Source organism: Mytilus trossulus, chromosome 11, assembly GCF_036588685.1.
Source record: "Mytilus trossulus isolate FHL-02 chromosome 11, PNRI_Mtr1.1.1.hap1, whole genome shotgun sequence".
NCBI classification, from domain to species: domain Eukaryota; kingdom Metazoa; phylum Mollusca; class Bivalvia; order Mytilida; family Mytilidae; genus Mytilus; species Mytilus trossulus.
Window position 1 is genome coordinate 57,139,562 of NC_086383.1, and position 27,458 is coordinate 57,167,019.

At 31.8% G+C, this 27,458-nt stretch overlaps 2 protein-coding genes across 5 annotated transcripts in view; one reads left to right on the top strand and one right to left on the bottom strand.

Moving 5' to 3' along the window:
- Positions 1-9,754, bottom strand: part of LOC134691339 (MYND-type zinc finger-containing chromatin reader ZMYND8-like) — a 62,708-nt gene extending 52,954 nt beyond the window's left edge. For 3 of the 4 annotated variants that reach the window (XM_063551809.1, XM_063551808.1, XM_063551804.1), the window contains exon 1: positions 10-202. The gene's annotated coding sequence lies outside the window, so the exon portion shown is untranslated. Of the gene's footprint in view, positions 1-9; positions 203-4,016; positions 4,147-9,574 lie in introns of those variants that run through there. The other variant, XM_063551805.1, reaches the window with a different exon arrangement.
- A 62-nt stretch (positions 9,755-9,816) lies between these two features.
- On the top strand, positions 9,817-22,466 carry LOC134691340 (translocating chain-associated membrane protein 1-like). The gene is made up of 12 exons (XM_063551812.1): positions 9,817-10,056; positions 12,428-12,491; positions 13,380-13,501; positions 14,538-14,654; positions 15,440-15,495; positions 15,820-15,904; positions 16,245-16,315; positions 16,957-17,067; positions 17,760-17,831; positions 18,421-18,492; positions 19,315-19,451; positions 19,881-22,466. The coding sequence occupies exons 1-12, from the start codon at positions 9,931-9,933 to the stop codon at positions 19,976-19,978; spliced, it is 1,131 nt and encodes a 376-aa protein (XP_063407882.1). The 5' UTR covers positions 9,817-9,930; the 3' UTR covers positions 19,979-22,466.
- The last annotated feature ends 4,992 nt before the right edge of the window (positions 22,467-27,458 follow it).

A 27,458-nucleotide genomic window follows, 5' to 3' on the forward strand; every position in this document is an offset into this window, starting at 1 on the left:
GACATTTACCTATTAAACAAACTAGTCGTCAATCTTTAGCTGTCTAACACACAATGTGTGTAAAAAGTGTGATGACTCTATGATAAAATTCTCAGGTCTATTTATAGAATAGACAACTGGTTAGCAGAAGTTTGTGACCATGGTAACTACTCAGTTTGAAATATTGATATCTGAGGATCTTATTGGATAAAATACTTCAGATGATAATTATTGCAGACTGAAAACAAAATGATGTATTGATTATGTTATGCCTGACTGAACAGAGTATATACAAACGATAAGAGTTAATCATGTAAATGTAGAAGATTTAAAATTCCTTTTAAATTACTATACAAGCATGACAAGTGTTAACAGTGCAAACATAACTACCAAATAGTATTTCTGATAACTAGCTATTCCAGATTATTCAATAAAAATGTCATTTATAAATAAATAATTGGACTGTTCAGCACTGTGGGCCCTATATACTCTGACTTCAGGAAGCGAGAACTGTTTCTTAAGGGAAAAGGAGGTGAATTATTAAAATCAAACACCTGATTAATATTGCAGAAATATGCAAATTTATTGCTTTTTGTAAGATCAGCTATTCATAGCTCCATAGCCTAATAATTCTTCCAAAATATGAAATTTAGGCCAAGCGAAAAAAACAGAGAGAGCTATGGGTTTTTTTTATTCAGCAGAGATGAAAGGACCAAATTGACCTGCAATTACTTATTTCAATTTTTAAACTCACAGTCTCTCAATTTCAGAATCAACTATTGAAATATATTGTTTTCATGATTTGTACTGCCATAAAAGAACAGTTGAATTAGTAAAATCGTGAAATTGATCAAAATTATTTTTTTTCTACTAAAATGTATAATAACATATGTATACTATGGATACTGTAGAATCATTATTATTCGTTGGTTACCAATTTTTCATGGCTTTTGTGGGTACATGAGAACCTTGAATTTAAATGTTCAACGAATTACAAATTTTTTATCAGGTTGTATGCAGAATTTGGCAAAACCACAAAATTACATCACCACAAAAAAAGGCAAGTTTCCTGCAATCCACAAACATTGGTACCCACGAAAATAAATGAATCCACAGTATGCAGAATTCATATCATGCATATAGATCAGGCCTTGCGGTCATAAAACCTTCTAGCACGATTTTTGTAGTGTACTCCAAAATCAACCAATCAAAATGCTTGATTTCATGTTTCAATCATGATTTTGTGCTCCAAGCACTGAGCAAACTTTTATGACTTCAACCCCAGGACCTTGCACAAAAAGACATTCCCACAAGAAGTAGTTGGGTCATTAACAGGAATTTTTTCATCTCAATCAAAATATTCCTGAAATTAGTCTCTTTTTGAACAAATATGAAAAAGTAAAAGGCCTAATGAAGCCTGGGTTAATCAATTATTATAATGATGCATGTGGGAGTTTAGAAGAGCCTTCCAATGCACACACTGTGTACTACCTTTATTTTTTAAATAGCATCATGGAAATTAACATAGTACTGGTTTTGTAAAAACAATAGCACCATGGCCCTTTTACATTTTATTATAAAATCATCCAAGATAGCACATGCAATGGTAGAAAATATATTAGCACCACATCCAGGGTACCATAGTGCTTTTTGGCCTTGGGGAGAACACTGTCAGGCACAACCACAATACTTTCTCTGAATAGTTTTAAAAGTATATTGGTGGTGGGGGGGGGGGAATTTGATTATTTGGTTGTTGGTGTTTTAATGTCACTTTTGAGTGAACTTTTGGGCTATTTAGTGGCGACCAGTTTTTATTGGTGGAGGAAGCTGTAGTGCCTGGAGAAAACCACTGACCTTCAATAGAAAAAACTGACAATCCTAGTCAACTATGATTGGAGTTAAGTGCACCCACACCAGCAGGGTTCAAAGTCACAACATCAGTGTTGACTGGCTAGAACTACTAAGACCACTTAAGGAAGTTTGCTCCTCTGTTTAAAAATAACAAGCTTTTTAAAAGACTGTTATAAATTGAAAGTATATAAATAAAGAAACTTAAACAGCAGAAAAAATGGAGGGTCCATGTGCCTGTTTTTGAGATATAAGCCGTTGAAAATTTGGTGGAAACTAATTCTCTATAGACTTTTCTTGCACTTAACATTGGCTCCTTTTTTGTTAAACAAAAACAAAAACCTTCCTCAAGTTAGCATTATGCATAATATAGCACAAAAAAAAAAAACATTTGTGTGTTCCTGTCCTGGTATTTCAAAATATGATTTTGTTGAAAATTGAAACACACTTTGAAATAGCAGAAATCAACAATTAAAGGGAGTTAACTCCAAAATTTGCTATCTTTTTAACTCAAAGTTATCAAGAGATAGCTCAAGTTATTAGACACAAAACAATATGATAAGTGCTACCTTGCAGGATGAGAATAATGTCAAAATACAATGGTTAGGATGATCGTTTAGTAATCAATAAAGGGGGACCTTTATCCTTGGTTTGGACCCCCCCTTTTAAAATGGCTAGAACTACCCCTGGATATGGTTTAAATTTTGTTGATGCATAAATTAAGCCTATGATTCTTTATTTTTGTCTATCAAATATAAACCAAAAATGCCCAGTCTGTACTGTCAAGTTTGTATGTATGATTGGCTACTTAAAAAAAGAAAAGAAAAAATCTAACTAAAAATGCATACTCTTATATTCATTGGTAAGTTATAATGTTATTTTCGGAACAATAGCTTTATCATTTCTCAAATATGATGAGCAATATCACAATCTTGCATATATATTATTGTCATGAGGGAAAAATTATTCAAAAATGTCTAATCTATGTCATGGTTGTGTTTCCTCAATTTAAATCAGAGTTTTGAAGTTTTGCCCTAAAATATAACCTGTCAATAACAAATCTGTCTTACATGTAGTCATAAAGAAATAATCTTTCTCTTCAAAATGGCACCTTTGATGAACATATGCAGTACATACATGTATATTGTGATTTGGTAACATCAATGTAACTCTTTCTGGTGTAAAGTGATTAACTGAAGTGTTGGTAATATTTTGGTTTCTGGACTGATATGTATAAAACCACTTAAGTCAAGTTTTGTTCCAAATGGACAGATTTTTCTTCATCTGCTACAATAAATTAGTTATTATTGGATACCTTTACCAATCGACCATGTGAGGTATGTATAGCCAGTCAAGGTCGTTATAAACGTCCATCATCATATCTTAACTTACAAAATGACTTAAAGTGGTTTTATGTACTGTAAATTCAGAAATTAATGCAAGGTTTTTCTTATTGCGAAAAATGCGACAGAATTGTAAACGCAATAATTTAAACTCGCATTTTGAAGTATTTTATATGACTTAACCCTTTCCTCCATAATGACGCCTTTTGACGCCACCCCCTTTACTCCATAATGACGCCTTTTGACGCCTGTGTAGTACCTCAGTTGAAACACTTCGACTACAAAGTGTCTGCAGTTGACTTAATAAAGTTTGTATCCAATATGAAAAGGAATATCATAGGAATATCTGACTTAAATTTATTTGATGAAATAGTTGTTTTTCACAATGCTTTAGTACTTCAAATCATAAGTTCAGCATTTTACCAAAAAAATCCTATGCGAATCAAGTATGCAAAAAAAAAAATTCAATGGAGGAAAGGGTTAAACAAGATTTTTCTCAAAATCGTAAACATTAAAATCCCATTTGAGTCTAAAATGACAAAATCGCAATAATAAATGCACGCAATAATTTCTGAATTTACAGTAATCATTTTTAAACTGATATAATCAGAAGCCAAACTCTGTCTGACTGACAAAATGTCAGACAACACATTATTCGGACAGACAGGAATTTTTATATTTTTCCGTTGATAACATAATAGGAAGGTTTAAATTTCTTTTTCAGTCAGACAAACCATTAGTCTCCTTAGCTTAGAACGTACTGTAAAACAATAAATTTTCTGGGATACTAAATAGAAAACATTCAACAAAAGAAGATTTTCACAGAGCAAGAAAATTTAAACTTACCATTGTAAAAGGTTGACTGGCAATGTTTCAATAACTTTAGTTCTTTCAGTTTAAAGAACTGCCTTTTAAGTTGTCAACTTTACTTGTAACTTCTGAAACTAATTTCCTTTTTTTATCAACAATCTTCACTCTGAAAAATACCAAAGGAGATGTTGGATTATTTGTGAATGAGACAGCAATTCAACAACACAAAGAAACCAAGACATTTTGTGATGAAAAATTATCTTAATATGTGCAGTGGACAGATGCAGGTTGCAATTTTGGTGCTTTTCTATTTTTGTTAAGAGGGGAAATCCCAAACTGGGTTAACTTTTTATCAGTGTGAACTGGGGTCATTATCCCAGGTTAAACCATGCCCACTCGGATTATATTTCATATATATAGAACACTGCATATTTCACTTTAATTTACTAGACAATTAATTTGTCAATTTACAAAGTTAACCTTTTATGCAATAATGCAACTAAATAGTCTGCACTAAAGACCAAAATTCCTATATTTTTCCTCTACAAATACTAACTTGTCTGAATAAAGTTTTACTAGTCTGGGGCATCAACTGCTTAAAGCTGTAGCTTTTTGGTAAGAGATTGAAGAATTTAGATCCAAAGAATTTTGCTATGTTAAACTTTTATGCTGCTACAGGATCTTTTTTGTTGTCTAAGAAGCTACATGTCCCCCCCCCTTTAATACCATTCCAAATTGGTCTGTTTTCATTGAATTTGGAGAAATTTTTTAAATAATGCAGCATGCAGATTATTTTTCATTGCAAGTCACGTCATCAATGTAAAAAAAACTTTACTAAACCCCTTATTTGTATGACGTCACTTCATCAATATAAAGCATGTTTCCTTATGTTTTATGTCATGTCTTGTGAAAAATATGTAGGAGAGATAAGTTGTACTTGAGGTCCTTGTATATAATAAAGTGAACATGATATGGCTTTTTCAATACCACACACCATTTCAACCCTCAACCAATATATACAATTAATACAATATTTTTATATCATATACTTAGACTTAATAACATATGATTTTTACTGTGTGACAACAGCATTGAATTAATGTAAATTCCATATTTTTGGTGCTTAACTTAGCAGGCTCAGCCAGTCTGATATGAAAAGTTTATCATGTGCTTTGATTGTTATCACATGCCTTTCCGTAACGTTATTGCATGGCATTCTGGTTATACTCTGCAAATCCGAAAAAATAGACCTCAACGCTATGTTTTCTATGAAAAACATGACAAAGTAGTGTACAAAACAATTATTTGGATACTGGAAAGTATATTTGGTAAAATAATGAAAAAATAAAAACAAAAAAACTAACAAACAACTTATTGAATAAATGCATTTTTAAAAGTTTCAAGCATGATTTAGAAAGTTACTTTAAAAAGTTGACTTTTCAAAACATTGTTATAATGCGGCTCTTGGGCTCTTGGGCTGATATTGCACCTAAGGCTGATAATACATGCGATATGAAAAATGACATGTAATAATCTGATATTTCCAAATTATAGGGCACATTAACAGCATAACATTAACATTACAGAGTGATTAAAGAAACATAAACTAATAGTTAAAAAGCATAAGAAAAGGGTCAGTGGTCAAGGGGAGATAATTTTGCTATCTATTAGAGTATTCAACTAATTTTCTGATTTTCTAAGTTTCAGGCCTTTATCAAGATTCAAGGTATACACATAAAATAGATAAAAAAAAAACCTGCCATCTTCATTACCAATGATCCATGTTAAAAGATCAAAAAGATTCATTTCTGTTTAAATTAACTAAACTGGGGTATTTTTTTACATTCTCAGTCATCTCTTCTGATGTTATTGTAAAGAGAGCATTCCAGAAAAAAGTGCATTTCATTTTCAATAGAATTTGAATTACAGTACAAACATATCCTCTTATGTCCAGGTAATATTTCATATTTACCACATACATTGATAAATCGTTCATGTCTGCCAGTTTCTATTCTTAACCCTTTCCTCCATTGGGATGAGAGCAGATTCCAAGGGATACAGACAATTGGGATGAGAACAGATTCCAAGGGATACAGACAATTGGGATGAGAACAGATTCCAAGGGATAAAGACAATTGGGATGAGAACAGATTCCAAGGGATACAGACAATTGGGATGAGAACAGATTCCAAGGGATACAGACAATTGGGATGAGAACAGATTCCAAGGGATACAGACAATTGGGATGAGAACAGATTCCAAGGGATACAGACAATTGGGATGAGAACAGATTCCAAGGGATACAGACAATTGGGATGAGAACAGATTCCAAGGGATACAGACAATTGGGATGAGAACAGATTCCAAGGGATACAGACAATTGGGATGAGAACAGATTCCAAGGAATACAGACAATTGGGATGAGAACAGATTCCAAGGGATACAGACAATTGGGATGAGAACAGATTCCAAGGGATACAGACAATTGGGATGAGAACAGATTCCAAGGGATACAGACAATTGGGATGAGAACAGATTCCAAGGGATACAGACAATTGGGATGAGAACAGATTCCAAGGGATACAGACAATTGGGATGAGAACAGATTCCAAGGAATACAGACAATTGAGATAATACTCTTGATAATCACCTCTGTACTGATTCTATGTGTTGTGGCAGATGATTACAGTCTTTAACTGTAACTGGATAAAATGAATATTTCTTAGATACATGATTTTTTTATTAGTTGTTAGTGGCTTTGAATTAGCTGTCTGATAACTGCGAAGTACTCTCAGATCTGTTCCTAGTGTCTTTTTGTTGTCGGATGTACAAGTGTAAATGCTCTTTTGTTTAGAGGTTGGACCATTCCGGGCTGAAAGAACTAACTAGCCGAAAAAATCCAGAGGAACTTATTAACTTGTTACTTTGTTTTTACTCTGGTTTAAAAGTTCCACCAGAACAAAGTGATTAGTTGAAAAGTTCCAAAGGAACATATCAACTAGTTAGAAATAAAATTGAGAATGGAAATGGGGAATGTATCAAAGAGACAACAACCCAACCATAGAAAAAACAACAGCAGAAGGTCACCAAAAGGTCCTTTATGCCAAATTAGTCAAAACCGAAAGAAACAAACTAGCCCAAAAGTTCCATTTGGAGAATTGATGCAAAGACCCACATGAGAAGGGATGTATTCTTCCCTCTTTTGACATGTTTGAGGGTACTATGAATACTAAATTTACATGATAATGCAACTTATTCAATTTTATGTGAGCTATGAAATACAACTTAAATTTTGCTGGAGGAGTTTCGGCAAAAATAAATATCCATGTCCCTTTTTTCTTATTTTCCCAAAAGAAACCCCTTTCAGTGCATTGGGTATTCTTGTAAATTAATGATTTTCTCTTATATATACTGATACTCATTCTTCACCCTCTTTATGCAATAAGGACGAAATATCATTAATATGGTATATTCAGAAAGATGTATTAAACTAGTTGTTCTGTTCCCCTAGCTACATTGTTCCTGGACTTTTCAACTACCTACTTTTTCTGGAAATTTTTAACTGCACTCGGAATAAAACAACTAGTTGGAAAGTTCAATCAGAATGAAATTACTAATTACTAATTGAAAAGTTTCGCCGGAACATACTAGTGGCTGTTACAAAAGTACCCATCCACGTCCAATTGTATTTTTGTCCATCTGATTAGTTAAGCCTTTATCAACTGATTTTTATAGTTCGTTCCTATGTTGCAATTTTATACCACTGTCCCAGGTTAGGGGAGGGTTGGAATCCTGCTATCATGTTTAACCCTGCCACATTATTTATGTATACATGTGCCTTCCCTAAGTCAGGAGCCTGTAATTCAGTGGATGTCGTTTGTTTATGTGTTACATATTTGTTTTTCGTTAATTTTTTGTACATAAATTAGGCCGTTAGTTTTCTCGTTTGAATTGTTTAACATTGTCATTTCGTGGCCTTTTATAGCTGACTATGCAGTATGGGCTTTGCTCATTGTTGAAGGCCATACAGTGACCTATAGTTGTTGATGTCTGTGTCATTTTGGTCTCTTGTGGACAGTTGTCTCATTGGCAATCATACCACATCATCTTTTTATATATTTATAACTATCCTCATGTGTTTGTATTTGCATTAATTATTGTGGTTTGATGATGTCCATTTTTTTATGTCTGGTTCTATTGTCTAGCGGGATCAAAAGGTTAAATGTAAGGACTGCTACAATTGTGTGTATAATTTTGTAAAAGAAAACAAGTCTGTATCTAAAGCATCTAATTTCAAGTGGGTACCAATTCAAGTCTGTCATCATTTCAGTAACTGACCTGGTGTTATGGAAGCAGTTGCATGAGTAGCAAACTGCTCATCTGACTTCTCTGAATTTTTTCAATTTGTTTACTTTGCTGTTTATTGTGTGGATCCTAAATGCAGTACTCAAATTTTGGTCAGACAAGAGCTTTTTAAATGCATAAGCTGTAACATTGGAGGTGTGCTTCTGCTAATCCCCTAAACAATAATGTATACTAGTTCAGTGATAATAAACGTCATCATGATCATACGAAACTTCGAAATTAAAATCATTTAAGACTATCACAGGACAGGCACAGAATTCTGAAATTTTACAGGGTTAAACATGTTTTTTGAGATCTCAACCCTCCCTCAATCTGATTTGCTTCTATGTGTTTATTTTAAGTTATAAGAAGACGACAAAGTCCCCTATTACAGTAGAAAATTCAATAAAAAAAAAATCAGGAAAATTTCCCGCATTTTTCAATCGCATTTAAAAAAAATAAAAAATGAAAATATCAGTATAAAAACGTTAAAAATTGAATAAGAATGCGAAGTCATATGTTATAGGACTAGAGTAAGTATGAGCATGATGAGTAGTGTAACAGCCTTCCATTGAAAACAAAAACATTGGACATGTGCTTTAAACTGGTTTTATTGTACCATGTGACTTTACTCATTTAAATAAATCTGGTCATGTGATTACTGAGCTTTCTGTATGCAATGGGAAATACAAAAGCATGCAAACAATGAAGAAAAAAAAATATTTATTTGTAAAATTGAATTTTTAAGAATTAATTTCTGAAGATTTATAGAAATCAAATGGACTATAGTAAATTTCATAGGTCGTGAGGCTGGAGGCCGAATCCCATATGGATTTTATTCACCCTCCATGGTCTGTAGGGGGTCAGTAGTTTTAACCGTATAACGAATTTATCGCACGCTTGACATTTTCTGCTGCGTTATTGTGTTGAAAAATAAACAATAAAACATAACAAAATTAATAGATTACTTCACCATAAACTCATTATGAACCCTCTTTGAAATTTACTAACCCCCTACGGTCTCATAGGGGGTCACCATTTGATGCCGTTAAACCAATCAAAACGTGATATTTTACCCGCTGTGGGATAATAGTAGCCTTAGTGTCATGTCATCAATATGTGTATACCAGTTTTAGTTTGATTGAAGATTTAGGCTTGAATGTTATATAAAGTCAACTTTTTCTATAGATTTTAGATACTTTACTCTACTTTTAGTCTTTCAGTTTCAATTTCATGTTTTATATTTTTACTTTGGCTTTGATTTTCTCTCTCTCTCTGAGTCTTTCCCTTTCACAAAGTGACTTGATATGCAATGTCTATGGTTCAGTGCAACAAGCTTCAAGCCCCATTTTGATTTGAAAACCATATGAATTTACTGTTTACAGAAAACATGTTTTTTTTAATTTTTCGTAGGCAGCCTCAGGCAAGGATTACAGCACAGACAATCTAAAATTTGACCTTAATCTAAAAAAATAATTATCCAATCAAATAAGAGCTTTCAAATAAATCAACGCAGACTGGTGCATCTTGGGAAGAGACTACTACTTCCTTTTACACGCAATTTGCGGTCGTACGCCACATCGACGATTTTCAAACAAGGATAATCATGGGAATGAGACGTCCAAGAACGACAAAGAATCCTCCGATTCTAAGCCATGAATTTGTGATACAAAACCATGCAGATATTGTCTCCTGCATCGCCATGGTGTTTGTGGTTGGTCTCATGTTTCAGGTGAGATGGCCATATGGTACCGGTCAGGTGCCCGGTGCCGGGTACTTTCCTTACTGCCAATACTGGCTTAATTTAACTTATTTGTATTATTTAAATATGAAATATAGCAGCATGTTTCATTTAAATTTAAAAGTTATAGATATCTGACTATTTCGTCGTGAAACTGATGAAATTTTCGAAGCATCTGTCAGTGTCAAACGAAAATTACATCTGTCAGACACTTTTAAAAATTCGATAGCTACATGCATGTATATAATATAGTCTATAGATCATAATCAGATAAATGTAGACTGAAAAAAAAACAATACTATTTTTGTTTTTATTTGTTATTAAATGTTAGTCAAATTTAACATGTTTTATTATGAAAACATGATTGCCTATAAGAAATAACGCCTTTTCAGGCTTTTGCAGTCTTCACAATGAACTATTAAATCTACAGGCCTGGAGCTGAATTTTTGGAATTTTTCAGTTAGACTCTGTTGGCCTGTAGATACAGGCCCAAGAGCAATTTTACTAGCCTGGGCTGCCACTCAGCGTGAAGACTGCTTTTGTCAACAGGCTGCAGTAAATTCAAGCTGAAGAAACATTTACTGCTATCAGTTATTTTGCTAGCGCTCGTCACTTTCGTATTTTACGAAAAGGTTTTCGAAATGACGAAAATATTTCATATCAATTTCGTCACTTAAATTTGGAAAGTGTAAAAATATTTACACATCAAATTACTTGAATTCTACCTGTCTTTATGTTTCTGACAAGTTTATGACCCTCAGGTAATTAACGTTTACCAAAGGTGTTAAAAGTTGTGATGACAAGTAATCCGCCTATCGCCAATCAGATGGGTCACTAATCCCTTAAAGATTATAAAACCTCATAAATGACCGTCATAATAATCTATTTAAGTTAAATCAGTCAGTCAGCATTTCATTTTAATCATTTCTCACAATTCTGTCGTATTTTCGTCTTTGAACAAAATTGATTATCTTCCCGGACATTTCAACTTTATTTTAATTTCATTATTTCCCTTACGATCATAATTTGCAGTTTGCTTTGTCGTAGTTTCATCATTTTAACGTATTTTCGTCGCACTTTACATAAATATTCATCAAAACTTTCAACAACTTTGATTGAAAAGAATGAACTTTATTCAAAACGTAAATATTTTCACTTGCAAACAGGTGCTTCCTGTTCTATGTATTGCGCATGCGTTAAAGTTCGTAGATGAATCCGGTTTTATTCTGAAATTATAATTCAAATGTCACTTCCAGTTTTCATTTCATTTCGTTTAAAAATCGAAAGTAAACGTGATCTAGTCAATAGTTATTAGAGTCGTCACATTAAGTATAGATGCAGATCCATCTATCCAATATTAAAGAAATTGATTCCAAATAGATATTTAAACGTATTTTCAGGGATATAAATGATTGTGAAGGGAAAAAGTCGTTACAAGTTCATTTGTGCAGTGGTTTAAAAAATAGAGGCACCCAACTTTTGTTGATCAGGGGTGTGCCCTGAAAAAAAAACTGAAGTGAAGTTGAGAACCATATTACCAGATCCCTGTTCTTATCTTCATATCTTAGCATCACATCAGTCAATTCATTCAATATTGCCAATAACTGCCTACATTAGCAATCCTAAAGTCTTCAGAGATCCTAGACTAGTCCTTGAAGGACTTGGACATATATGTAAAGCTAGTTTGATAAACATCCTAGACCCCTTGCTATTATAAAAAATAAGGCTGATTTTTATCATGCGCAAAAGTGACTAAAGCCCTCAAAATCCTAGCTGAAACCCTGCTGCTATTTGTATATAAAAGACTTGTTGGAGTGGTATATTTAATTAGCATGTCTAGAGAACACTTACATTTCATGATTATAGAAAGAGAACCCACCTTTTTTATTACATTATATCAAAACCAAAAATATTTTTGCTATGCCAAGCATACATTTGTAGCAACTGTTTGGGCAATTCAGTAAATGCAGAATTTCATTCAAAAACTTGCTTAAAAAGGTTTAAAGTAGACTACAACAATAAGTTCATATGGACCTTGAACATGGTTTGTAAGTAAATCAATATCTGATCATGCTGATTGTAAAAAATCAATCCTTTTCAAAAGTACAAGATGTACTGTTTTAGTGTTTATAACTGACCAATGTAAAAAAAAATACACTTGTTCAATAAGAAATTAGTGTATATTTATGCAGAAGTTGGACAAAAAAAGACAGCTTTTATTGTGTATAATGAAGGTGACCTCCTGCTGTTGTGTTTTTTTCTATGGTCGGGTTGTTGTCTCTTTGACACATTCCCCATTTCCATTCTCATTTTAAATAGACCGCTTTTAATGTGCATAATGAATTTATATATTTTATTACAGGCCACTTCTCCAGTAGCTTCACTGTTTGTTGCTTTACAACACAATGTATCGTCTACAGTTAATGGTGAGTGTAAAACTAATTTAAAATGTAAATATAAACATCGTTTAAGGGGTACCCGACACTTTGATTAAAATATTAATTAAAATTTATTTGATGAACTACATGTATGCCATGAGCATTTATGACAACAGGGATCACTGTAGTCCTCAACTAGGAGATTTTATAAGGACATGCTTATTCAAGGTTCAACATGCCCAGATGGACAGTTACTTGAAACAATTTCAATATTAAGGGGCAGATCAATTGAATTATTTCCCTTTGTATGCACATTCTTTTATCTGTTTTTTTTTTAATAGGTAAAAACCAAGGGTATTTATTTCATTGTTAAATAATTTGCTTTTCTTTTTTTCACCCTGCTTTCTTTTTAGTCAAAAGTAAAATACTGTTGCCCTTGGGCTTCTTTTTCATTATACTTCAGCATTGAGCAATCAGGTTCATATTTTTATATAATTTTTGATGTTATGCTTCTTCTGATTGGCTGACATTGTTTTGTTTATCTGCTCATAAACCAAATTTTCTCATGTGACAGTGACGTCATCAATATGTTTTCATGGTTTACTCGTGTTTCAAATGGAATTTAAAATTAAATTACAAGAAACAAGTGGAAATTTTTTCTGTCTTTTTCGAAACAACATTAAAAATGTGGTGCATACTTTGAAATTACTTGCTACGCACCACATTTTTATTTTATTTTTTCATAAGACAGAAAAAATATTAGTAATTTCTTAAATAAAAATGCCTCTGTCATCACTTCTAATACACCCCAAAAAAATTACAAAAAAATGAATTTCATTCGTAAGTCCAAATGAATGTTAGCAGTTGGAAAAAGTAATAAGATCATGAAATTAAACCTGAGTTTTGTTTTAAAATATTGATGTCTTATTTTTATAGTGTCTGAAGCAGAGGACCTGCCACTAATGTATACTAATGGAGCTAAGGACATCTCCTGTGTGTTTTTCTACACCTTGATCTGCATTGTAATCCATGCTGTGGTCCAAGAGTATGTTCTAGATGTAAGTAGATAGCTGTTTGTTCATTGTAATCCATGGTGTGGTCCAAGAGTATGTTCTAGATGTAAGTAGATAGCTGTTTGTTCATTGTAATCCATGGTGTGGTCCAAGAGTATGTTCTAGATGTAAGTAGATAGCTGTTTGTTCATTGTAATCCATGCTGTGGTCCAAGAGTATGTTCTAGATGTAAGTAGATAGCTGTTTGTTCATTGTAATCCATGCTGTGGTCCAAGAGTATGTTCTAGATGTAAGTAGATAGCTGTTTGATCAAAATATTTTGTCTAAAAAAAGACAACAGTAGTGAAAGGGTGTTCAAAAGTCATTAATTGATTTAAAGAAAACGAATCTGGATTACAAACTAAAACTGAGGGAAACACAAACTATAAAAGGAAAACAAAGGAACAACATGAACACTGAAGTGCAACAAAAACATTACAACATACATAGAAAATTAAAATTTAGTGATAACAACTGACATATTCCTGACTTGGTACAGGACAATTTGAGAAAAATTGGTATGGGCAACCCAGTTGAACGGCTAGCCAAACCTGCTTTATGACAATGTTCAAAATATTGCTGAAATAAAAACACTACGTGACAAATATACAGCTCAAACACACACAAGAACATTTATCACAGAAAAAAACATAATTAAATAATATAATAGTTGACCCAACATGCAAACCACAGAACAACAATGAACATGTAATCTTGATTTCAATACAATGTTAAGTATATATATATAGTTAACAAATTAAATGTATTCCAAATCCTGGTTAAAAAAAGGTTATATATATATATAAGTACGTCTGAGTCAGTGACAACCCTACAACAGATGTATCCATCGGATCGCCATCAATGATGGTGATACATGGCTGTGTACATAATGTATATACAACTCGTCTAAACATCAACCCAACAATGTTAGATCTGTAAATTTGAAAGCAAATATATATATAGTTAACAAATTGTATTTCAAACCTTGGTTAAAAAAAGATCATATTTAATACAATATACATGTATATTTTTATTGTTTCAGAAACTAAACAAGAAGATGCATCTGTCTAAGATAAAGCACAGCAAGTTTAATGAGTCTGGGCAATTGTTATTTTTCTACTTTGTATCAGCCGCCTGGGGAGCAGATCTGATCGTGCGAGTAAGTGTGATATTTTTTCATAATTTTAATGCAGTACAACAAAAACGTTTCTGCTAATTGCATGGGAACAGATTCCACATAACTTAATTTTTGTATGAACCAATTTATTGATTCCAGAAAAATTGTATTTGAAGTTCTGCTATTAACCTATTTCACATCTAACTTCTCTTACATGTTTTGCATTAATGTTATTAAACCTTTCGCCAAAATTTACACTTCAGACAGCTGACAATGTGTCCCCGTTTACTGGAGATCAGAATACTTCTTTTATATTTCCTGCTAAAAACATTATATACACAAGTTATCTTTCTATGTTATTACCTGGATGAAAGTATAAACATGGTGCTTTTGTTTGTTGAAAAAAAGGGTTCAAAATCAGATGAATTTTACAGGAAAAACTGCATACAAATATATAAAATAAGATATCAGAGTTTAAAGTTATTTTGATTGTCATACTAATAGGGCTGTTCCAGAAAATACTATGCCCCCCCAGGGAAGGCAATTTTTTTAAATATTATGTGAGTGGTTGTATTTGAAATACCAAAATGCAAAGGGAGTGCTGTTCTAATTAAATTTTATTTCTGTGGGTGGTGGGGGTTAAAAAAAAGTGCCGTCCCTGGAGGGGACATAGTATTTTCTGGAACAGCCCTAATTAGCCTATTCACATTTTAGCATCAATAGAAACCTGGCAATAATAATATCTGAATTTACAGTACATGTTTTGTTTTTACTTAACCTTTCTGTTTAGTTGACACCTAAATATGAATTTATTATGTTTATTTCAGGAGAATTTTCTGAACATCAATTCCTTATGGGAAGGTTATCCACATGCAAACTTAGGGTATGTGTTTTAAAAAGTCAAAGAACACTATTAAAGATAGCATATTATGAAATTATCTAAACCAAGTAGAGAATATCTCAAGTTCCATGTTATTTTATAGCATATTTCTATTCAATTGTATAGAAAAAAATTACATGTAATATCATGAATATTGAACGGTTGATTTTTTTTAATAAGTTTTAAGAACATATCAATATTTATAAATTTTATGTGATACTTGTAGTAAAACCATCAAACTGCAGACATTCAACATATTAATGCGAAGTAAAGCAAGATATTCTGAATGTACACTTTTGTTTCTATACTGCTCTTATATTCTTTCAGATTTGTGAACAAGTTTTACTTCATCATTCAATTAGCCTACTGGTTACATAGCTTCCCTGAACTCTACTTCCAGAAAACTAAAAAGGTAAAATACATAATCCAGATTTTTGACACTCTTTATGCACACTCATGTATAAATCACAGGTTTCTGAAACTATACTCACCAACACAAATAATGCACCATTTCTTATTTACTGTAGTTCCACAATTTGTTTTTGTTTGAAATTTACAAAACTTAATAGTTATCCACATTTTGCAGAGAAAATTACATGCGAGTGATGACAAGGATTTCATCCACAAAAGTCTGATATGAGTCAATTTCAAAAAGTTTATTTATTTGTTTACTAACACTCCACTTTCCATTATAAAAAGTATTACACCACTCTTACCATTATAACATATATTGCATTCTCTCTATATTTTAGGAAGAAATGTCATCTAGGATACAATATGCAGTGCTGTATTTGTTATTTATTGGTGGAGCTTATGCATTAAAGTAAGAATCTTTAAAGAATAATACTTTTAAAAAAACTTGTTCATTGTTAAGTATTTTGCTCTCTAGCAAGGTGTCGTATAAACTTTTTTCAGTGATTTAGTTGTCCATTTGTAGCTTGTTGATCCATCATCTCATTTCATTAAAATTTTTAAATGTTAAAATTGAACAAGTTCATATCCACATTCTAATATATTTTTTTTATTCAATTTTAGTCTTGCTGGTGATTTGAGAATATGATAGCTGTTGGTTGATTTCACTCATCCAAAAAAGATAAAAGGGGGAGGGGGGTTGGCACAGCTTCCAAACACAGGGGTTGGACATGCTACTTTATAAGAATTTAACATACATTAACCTTGAAAGTTTAGTTTGTGCTTTTGTGTTTCAAATTATCTACAACATTTGAGTTATCTGAGCTACCCACATTGGACAAGTAAAACTATCAGAATCCTCATGGGCTGTAGATTAAAAATAAAATCTTTCGTTGATGAAAAAGCATTAAAATGCAGAACGAGCACTGAAAGAATGTATTGTCTGCTCTTAGCTGGTGTTGTTGTCTCTTCGACATATTCTTCATTTCCATTCTCAATTTTATTGCGTTTTCATGTTGACATTATATAAATATTGTGATTGTATAATTTCAGTTTTACAAGAGTAGCCTTAGGGATGATGGTACTTCACTATTCAGTAGAATTTGTCTTCCATCTAGCCAGATTAATGTACTTCTCCGAGAAGACAGATTTAGCTAACACTGGGTGAGTCTATGATTGAGTGTCACACTCAATTTAATTAGTTATTTTTTAATCTTAACTTTTTTTCTACAATAAAATTTGAATTTTAACATTATTCCATTGTTTTACACTATTTAAAGTGTTTTAATATCAGCTTGTGATGTCATCTGTATATCATCGTATATAGGATGACCTCATATGTTTAAATGAAAAACAACAACAAAATTTTAGAAATTCATACTAAAAAATCTCATCAAGATTGAATCTCATTGGACAAATATTCCAAGCAAAAAGATAACATGATCATGAAATTTAATGATATACCCTGTCAAATAAACCAAATTGAGACTACAGCTGAACTATCATTATTAACAATACTGCTTGCTGGGTAACGAAGCAAAATATACTCACTTTACAGTCTGCACCAAAAACTTTTTCAACTACTAGTCCGAAGACCATTATTAAGACAATTTTCTAATTTGTCCAAACAATGTTTTGCAAAAACTCACTAGTCTGTATGAACTTCAACTAGTCTGGGACTAGTGGCTTACCGTGCCGACTACTTTACAGCCTTAGGTTTCTCCCAGTCTGTGTTAGAAGCCAGGATGTCTCCACCATTTTATTAGACAATATAGTTTGTTCATTAAGATTAAAATATTTTAAAAAAGATTATTTTATACTTTCTCATGTTCAGAGATCTTTATATATCTTTACAGATTCATGGTATTTAATGGTCTCTTTGTGTTGGTGAGATTAGGAACAATAACTCTGTCAGTATTGACATTCTGGTAAGTAAACTCAAGGGAGATAATTTTGAAATTTTCCATTGATCTTTATACATGTTTAAACACACTAATTTATATGAAAATAGAGATTTAGAAAGATGTTCTGTTTTTTGTCTATGACAGTTAAATTGGCTTTGCCATAATGAGTAAAATTATTATGGAATTGATAAACTTTATAATAAATTCACAATACAAACATGGGAAGTCACTATGGACATGTGTCAAGTGCAGCAAAAATATAAATTTGTCTCGTAAGGTGCATGTGGTGGTTATCTAATTTTGAATGTGCCTTCCTTGGATAGATATAGAAAGATGTGGTGTGAGTGCCAATGAGACAACTCTCCATCCAAATAACAATTTAAAAGAGTAAACCATTATATGTCAATGTGTGGCCTTCAACACGGAGCCTTGGCTCACCATGTATGATAAATCAAACATTCCAAAGTAAAAGCAAGAAAGGTACACAACACAAATAAAAAAAACACATTGATTGATTTATTAGAATTATAAGAAGATAAGAGACAAACTTTTAAAGCTAAAATTTGAGAATGAATATTTTAGTTTGTAATAATTTAATCAATATGTATTTTAGGTATGGTTTACAGCAAAGTAACCAGTTAACCATTGATTTCCCAGCTGGAAACTTTAATACTCAACTTGTTAGGTAAGAATTAATTAATAATCAGGTAAGAAGATATAAGGTATTGCCTATGATCATTGAAGGATGCTGCAAGAAACATCCCAAACCACTTACAGAATATTCAAGGAAACTACTGTTACAATTTCAATTGTGCAGACCACACATTTACTGAAACTACTGATACAAATGGTGAACTTATAGTAAAAATTAATTGACTCTGGAAATGCACACTGAAGAAAAAAAGTTCTTGACTGACATATACAATATTTTTTTTGAGAGAAACTAAGCTGGTGAACCTAGAATTTTAGGGAGGATTCAATAACAACACAATTTTTAGGAAGATATATATATCATGTACATGAACATTGGCTTTTGATGTAAAACAAACTTTTTTGTTTTATTGCAAAATAAACTGTGAGGCAGCTGTATCTTAACTGCAGGCCTGAATGTTTAAACTTATTTCTTGAGGGTTTTTTTTTTCAGAATAAACTGCCTAGTAGCCATATATTTACTGCAGGCCTGAATGTCAAAACTTATTTCTTGTTATGTTTTTCAGAATAAACTGCCTAGTAGCCATATATTTACTGCAGGCCTGAATGTCAAAACTTATTTCTTGTTATGTTTTTCAGAATAAACTGCCTAGTAGCCATATATTTACTGCAGGCCTGGATGTCAAAACTTATTTCTTGTTATGTTTTTCAGAATAAACTGCCTAGTAGCCATATATTTACTGCAGGCCTGGATGTCAAAACTTATTTCTTGTTATGTTTTTCAGAATTAACTGCCTAGTAGCCATATATTTACTGCAGGCCTGAATGTCAAAACTTATTTCTTGTATTTTTCCAGAATTAATTGCCTGGCAGCTGTATCTTTACTGCAGGCCTGGATGATGTGGAACTTCATCAACTTCCATCTCCGACGTCTACGAGAAAGAAGTGCCGTCTCACGTAAAATTAAATCTCCAATCAAGAAGAAGGTTAAAAGTAAGTCAGGATAAAAAATTATATTACAGGGATATTTTTTTTGTAAACGAAACATTTATAACAGTCTTCATGCTGAGTGGCAGCTCAGGCTAGTAAAATTGCTCTCAGGCGTGTAAAAATCATATCTACAGGCCAACAGAATCTAACTAAAAAAAATCAAAAACTGAGATCAGGGCCTGTAGATTTAAAAGTTCATCATGAAGACTGTAATATAACAAAAAAGACCAAAATTGACAATTATATTCGTAGTTATTTCTTTAACATATGGTACAATTAAATCTGATAAGAAATCCTAACTATTAATTGGGATAAATTATACAAGTCTTTCTCAAAATTGTGTGTATTTCAACTGACGCATTGAATTATGTCTACCCCATACCACTGAAGCAATGGTTTATTAATAATAATGTTTTTTTATTTTATTTACAGTGGCTGAAGAAGACATACAAAACCTCCCAGAAGCAGATCAACAAACTGCATCTGAGAATGGTGTGAGATCTCGCTCTAAAGCCAGCAAGAAGAACTAAGCATGTGACCTGTATCATGTGATACATCCACTGAGGATGTGTAGTCACATGACTTGTCTCTTGGATCATGTGACAAGATTTTGTTTGGGTGTAATGTCAGCTAACTTGTTTTTCGAAATTTGTGCCATTGTTTTTATTATTATAAAAACTGGAGTAATAAATGTTTAAAGAATGTAAACATTTGCATTCAAAATTTTAAAAAAATTGTAAGTAAGCAGCAATTTTTAAATCTCAAATTTGCAGTTATATTTGCATGTATCAAGATCTTGAAATGGGAACCTAAAACAATTGTGTAACACAAGGCTATTTCAGGTCTCATTAACAACTGTTAAAAGTTCGTGATTGTGTTACACAGGTGAAACGTATCTTTGTGTGAACAGTTTAATCAGCCAAAAATGACCTCTAGTAGGCTATCATATTTGTGTTGTTTTATCATTTTATCATTTGTTTATTTTCAAAAAAATCTCTGACAACACCCCTACAGAAATTGTCATTTAGATTGTTGGTGGTGGTTCAAATGTTAATGTGTTTGTAAGTTTGTTTGTTTGTTTGTATGTATGTTGTTCATGTCTGTTTTATGATATGCTTAATATTATCACATTAGCAATTTTAAGATGCGCTTTTGTCATTTAGAATTGGTTTCATTTTAGCCAGCATTTAAGTTGTTTTATAAAAGTCAGCTGTTTTGTACAGAGATTTTAAACATGATATAAAACTTATAACCAATTTATACCATGCATGTTTTAATGGAACGGCCCATATTAAAAATTGATGAAAAGTAATTTGTTTTGTGTTTTTGGAGTTTTTTGTTGGTCAAATTTTTCCAAATAAAATTGTGTTTTACACAAGAAATATTATTAACTTCATTTTTTAAGAATTCATTTTTAGTTTTATTTAAAAATTTGTTATGATGAATAATTATCAGTTATATTTTTAGTGAAATATTTCAACCTTTTGTTTTTTTACCTACCTTATTTGTTGGTTTTGTTTATAACTAATTCTGTCATTTTGACATATTGATGGTACACAAAAGATGTTAAAAAGTTTGATAGTATTAACTGTGTCCCTGAAAGTACATAATTAAGTATTTTGCCTGTATGAAAACAAGGGAGAATATGTGATATATTACCAGAATAATTAATGCACAATTTCATTCATTAAGTGCTCATCATTTTAGATTTTGATTTTAAAACCACTACATGTATATATTGATCATTTCATGCCCACACATTAAAAACATACCTTTTTTCACTGTAGTGATACACATTACGAATTTATAGAAATGTAGATTGAAAATTTCAACAGATTGAATTAATTTGATATCTAAAATTGGTGATTAAAAATTTAAACGAAACACATTAATTTGATTTGTAAAATGTAGATTGAAAAGTTACCAGACAAATTCAAATGTAGGTTGACAGTTACTTTGATTAAGTCGGTGCTTGTTTGTCAGATGTATGGTAATATAAAATACTGTAAATTCAGAAATTATTGCGATTATGTCATTTTAGGCTTAAATGCGATTTTAATTTTTACGATTTTGAGAAAAATCCTGTTAAATTCATATAAATATTTCAAAATGTGAGATTAAATTATTGCGTTTACAACTCAGTCGCATTTTTCGCAATAATAAAAACCTCACATTAATTTCTGAATTTACAGTAGCTTACAAGTTGTTGTATTTAAATTACTGTTTCATATAGAAATATATAGTAGATAAGGAAGGCACATATAGTTTTATCCCACCATGCCTGATTGAGGGGGGATAGGACCTTTATCGGGAGTCCGGAATCAGGTGTTTTTAAGCACAGGATTTCGGGATTGACCCTCTCCTGATTCAGGAATTATCTTTTGAATTTCAGGGTATTTAAATTTATTTAATTTTGTACCTCTGGATTTCATGTTTTTTAGCTTGGGATCAGGACCCTACCTTCCCCCCTCCTGATTGATTTCTAAATGCTGATCTGTAGAAACATCCATCAATATTTTAAAGTGCCTTCCTACCCCCTATTGTACAGTTGTTTATGGAAAACCTGTTAGAGAAGAAATCATTATTGATTAATGTAACTATTTTCAAGTACTTGTTATTTTAAAGCAAACTTCTTTTGTGTTTAATTGTATAAAAATGTCATGAAAAGAGAAGATGTATTTGTTGATTGCAATATTGATGCATCACACTATTTTTACACTTTGTTTAAAAATACCGTTGAAAATCATAACATTTATATATATATCAAATAGACTCAATTTCATTATTATTCACTCATTGTAAGAAATAAAAAAAGAAGTCTAATTAAAGAATATTGGTCTAGCAATGTTAAAATCAAGTTAGATTAACATATTTGTCATCATTATAAACAAAGAACCTATTTAGGAACATGTTGTTAAGATCATTTACAATCACCAATACCTAGATAACAAACATTCAACGGTATTTTTAAATGATGTGTAAGAATTAACTTGTTAAAGAATAAAGTTATGATCTGAATTTGTTGTCATTTGTTCTTCATTTATTATGTATATTGTTATATAAAGGTGTAGAGTACTGATTTATAAACAATTAAACTGTTACAATGCATGCATGAAGGAAAAAATAATTGCAGATAAAAACAAAGTTAAAACACTTCATCTTTTAGAATCAAATGCATTCTGGGTTGAAACTCAAAAATGCATGAATTGTCCCAAACAATTGAAATGCAACAAAAGACTAACTGTCTTTTTCATATTTTGGTACAAACCATGAAACTAACTAGAATGTATTAGAAACTGAAATGATAAATTGTTTTAGGAAAAAGTAGTTGCATACATGTATATGTGACAAGTTACAGTATTGCTCTACATTTGGAAATAAAAAGAGATGAAATTCCTTATGAGTTTTGAATGAGAGATGTAATTCTAGTCATTTACACATCTTTATGTATTAAATGCACTACTGTGTAGTGTGGAAATGTTGTACATCTTTATTCTAAACCATGCAAAATGTTAGAAACCGTTATCTTTTTTCCTAAACTAAATAATGAAGTTTGAAAGGAATGTAAATCTTGTTAAGCCAAATGGGTTCAAGTTATAAAGTCAATTTTGAATGAAAGTTACTGTATATTCAGAAATTATTGCCATGTTTTTATAGAATTGGGAAAATTAGGAGGGGTTAGTAATTGCCAAAAGAAGAAAAATTGATAGCATTTTTTGTATGCATTGTTTCATGAAAGATAATGAATAATCCCAAATTATCGTCTATTCTCAACAATGGCATTAAAAGCTACATGCAAAAGTTTCTGAATTTACAGTATTATTTTCCCTCTGGGTAAAAACAGAGGCTAGTATCTCCATTACATTAGTAGAATTTAAATTGAGTATTGCTATAAACTGTAAGTGTTTGAGAAATAAATATAGAAAAAAGTGTCAGAAAGGGAGATAATTGCTGTTAATTTTGGCATTTCAAAAAGTGTTAAGGGAGATAGTTATATTCCTTTAGGCATTTAAAAAAAGTGTCAGAAAGGTAGATAATTCTATTCATTTTTGGCATTTTAAAAAGTGTCAGAAAGGGAGATAATTCTATTCAATGTTTGGCATTTAAAAAAAGTGTCAGAAAGGGAAATAATTCTATTTATTGTTTGGCATTTAAAAAAAAAGTCAGAAAGGGAGATAATTCTGTTCATTTTTGGCATTTAAAAAACCTGTCAGAAAGGGAGATATTTCTATTCATTTTGGCATTAGAAAAAAGTGTCAGAAAGGGAGATAACTACATTTTGGCGTTAAAAATAGGAAGAAATAGTGTAGAGATGTCTTGAAATATAAGGATCTGTTATCTATATGTTAATATAAAGGATTTACAGTCAAATTTGTAGATAAGCATTATATAAGAAAAAGAATTTAATATTAAATAGTTTAAATGTATTTGATTTGGTTAATTGTAGGCCATATTGTATATTTGTCCGTTGAAATTTAGGAAATGTTTTCTTGTCACAACCATACCACATCTTTATTGTATTTTGTGTTACTGGTCCCTATCATTTGTGGGGGTTTTGTGTCCATTTTAGTTTAGGTAGGGAAAGTCTCAAATGTATGAGGTGTTTTGTTTTCAAACTTGAGAAAGGTCCAAGAAAATAAGCAAATCCTAGTGTGTACTGTGTAATTAGGTATTGTCATCTTTCTGCTAATCTCCACATGTCTGCCTAGTATAATATCTTTAAAAAAACTTTCATAACATTCACATTTTGTGTTCCCATTATTGTTAAACAAAATGTTTCTAGAAGTGAATTCTTCACATGGTCTGTGTTAATAATTGTGTGTATGCTGACACTGATATTCCTTAAAATCTTTAAACATTCTGATAGTGTCAAGTCACATGGTTTGTGTTAATCATTATGTGTATGTTGACACTGATATTCATACAAAAAAAACTATTGTTCAAATTCTGATGGTGTCAAGTCACATGGTCTGTTGTCATCATTGTGTGTATGTTGACTCTGATATTCATATAAAAAAAAATATTGTTCAAATTCTGATGGTGTCAAGTCACATGGTCTGTGGTCATCATTGTGTGTATGTTGACTCTGATATTCATACAAAAAAAACTATTGTTCAAATTCTGATGGTGTCAAGTCACATGGTCTGTGGTCATCATTGTGTGTATGTTGACTCTGATATTCATAAAAAAAACTATTGTTCAAATTCTGATGGTGTCAAGTCACATGGTCTGTTGTCATCATTGTGTGTATGTTGACTCTGATATTCATATAAAAAAAAATATTGTTCAAATTCTGATGGTGTCAAGTCACATGGTCTGTGGTCATCATTGTGTGTATGTTGACTCTGATATTCATACAAAAAAAACTATTGTTCAAATTCTGATGGTGTCAAGTCACATGGTCTGTGGTCATCATTGTGTGTATGTTGACTCTGATATTCATAAAAAAAACTATTGTTCAAATTCTGATGGTGTCAAGTCACATGGTCTGTGGTCATCATTGTGTGTATGTTGACACTGATATTCCTTAAAATCTTTAAAAATTCAGATAGCGTCAAGTCACATGGTCTGTGTTAATCATTGTGTGTATGTTGACACTGATATTCCTTAAAATCTTTAAACATTCTGATAGTGTCAAGTCACATGGTCTGTGGTCATCATTATGTGTATGTTGACACTGATATTCCTTAAAATCTTTAAACATTCTGATAGTGTCAAGTCACATGGTCTGTGGTCATCATTATGTGTATGTTGACACTGATATTCCTTAAAATCTTTAAACATTCTGATAGTGTCAAGTCACATGGTCTGTGTTAACCATTGTGTGTATGTTGACACTTATATTCCTTAAAATCTTTAAACATTCTGATAGTGTCAAGTCACATGGTCTGTGGTCATCATTATGTGTATGTTGACACTGATATTCCTTAAAATCTTTAAACATTCTGATAGTGTCAAGTCACATGGTCTGTGTTAACCATTGTGTGTATGTTGACACTTATATTCCTTAAAATCTTTAAACATTCTGATAGTGTCAAGTCACATGGTCTGCGGTCATCACTGTGTGTATGTTGACACTGATATTCCTTAAAATCTTTAAACATTCTGATAGTGTCAAGTCACATGGTCTGTGTTAATCATTATGTGTATGTTGACACTGATATTCCATAAAATCTTTAAACATTCAGATAGCATCAAGTCACATGGTCTGTGTTAATCATTGTGTGCATGTTGACACTGATATTCCATAAAATCTTTAAACATTCAGATAGTGTCAAGTCACATGGTCTGTGTTAATCATTGTGTGTATGCTGACACTTATATTCCTTAAAATCTTTAAACATTCAGATAGCGTCAAGTCACATGGTCTGTGTTAATCATTGTGTGTATGCTGACACTGATATTCCTTAAAATCTTTAAACATTCAGATAGCGTCAAGTCACATGGTCTGTGGTCATCATTGTGTGTATGCTGACACTGATATTTAAAAGAATCAATTTGTGATTAGTCAAATAGTCTGTGGTTTTCATTTGTGTATGCAGAGACTTATATTCCATAAAAATAGCCATAAAAATATTAACGGGGATTATCCACATGGTATGCGGTCACCATTGTGTGTATGTTGACAATGATATACCTTAAAACAGGAGAGCATACACTGAAATGTCTAGCCTTCTTTACTAACCATTGATATTATGTTGCTAGTCCTAAATATAAAGCTTTACTTCAGTATCACATAAACTTTACATGATCAAAGAAAATGAGGCCAAGGTCAGATAAACCAAACTGGAAATACATGTACACCTAACAATCACTCCATACACAAAATATAGTTGACCTATTGTTTATAGTTTCGAAGGGACAAACTTAACCAGAAAAACTGAAAATTGACCAATGAGTCATGGAAATTAGGTCAAGGTCAGACAGACATATTCACCACTACACCTTACAATCAATCTATGCATTTACTATAACTGATTGCTTATAGTTTAATAAAAACACCAATTTACAAAAACGTAACGCTGAGTAATGAACTGTGACGCCAAGGTCTTATAAACCGTGCCAGACTGACATGTTTCCACACCAAATTCAGTTGACTTGCAAATAGTATTGGAAGCAAAATCCCACAAAAACTTAACTTTTACCACTGAACCATGAAAATTAGGTCAAGGTCAGATGACACCTGTCAGTTAAACATAAACACCTTACAATCATTTCATAAATCAAATAAAAAAGATCTACTGCTTATATTATGTGAGTAAAGATACAATATTATCTACATCTCAATGAGAACTTGGTTATTGCAATGTACCTAGATTAATGGTTTAGTAAATAGAGAGTGCATAGTAAAATGCTTAGAAAGTTTCCTTGGTGGAGTATAAAACAAATGCTCTGAATGTCAATCTTTGAGAATTACTTAGTAATGAGCTATAAGAATGTAACTAATGCATTTCTTTAATATTGATAAAGATGATTTCAACTTCACCATATGAAAATTTTGGTTTAATAGCTTCCTTGTGAGCTGCATTCCTCTATAAACGAAATTATGATAGGAAATATAAGCCTGGAAATATCGTATCATTTATATACTCCGTATGAAAGTGCTGCTGGAATGTTGCTACAAAGAAATGGGAAGTTTACAGTTTGAGAGTTGATATCATCTCTTTGGTTGTAAAGTTTTGTTTTCAACCGACCCTTATTGTCAATTTCTAGACATGAGACAGACTTAACTGTATCTGTAGTATCCTTAATATCAAATTCGATGGGATAGATAGATGAGTTCAACATAGTAACTAAATTTCGAATTACGTAGTGAGAGAACATCATCTTAAAGCAGAGAGTAAAGTTAAAGGATACTGCTTACTTATTATTTTTCTAACTAAGAATTACCTTTATCTTACCTCCTATACATTTCTAGGAATATGATTGGTTAAAAGCGACCTCGTGGGGACCGTGTATATTCAATAATAGGTTAGTAGGGAGGCGGGGCTTATTTCAATACACGGTTAG

What these genes read in the sequence shown, in the direction of transcription:
- LOC134691340 (XM_063551812.1), top strand. Translation starts at nt 9,931, where the DNA reads ATGGGAATGAGACGTCCAAGAACGACAAAGAATCCTCCGATTCTAAGC. An exon ending in TGGTTGGTCTCATGTTTCAG is followed by an intron (nt 10,057 to 12,427) that starts GTGAGATGGCCA and finishes ATTTTATTACAG; the next exon opens with GCCACTTCTCCAGTAGCTTC. An exon ending in ACTTCCAGAAAACTAAAAAG is followed by an intron (nt 15,905 to 16,244) that starts GTAAAATACATA and finishes TCTATATTTTAG; the next exon opens with GAAGAAATGTCATCTAGGAT.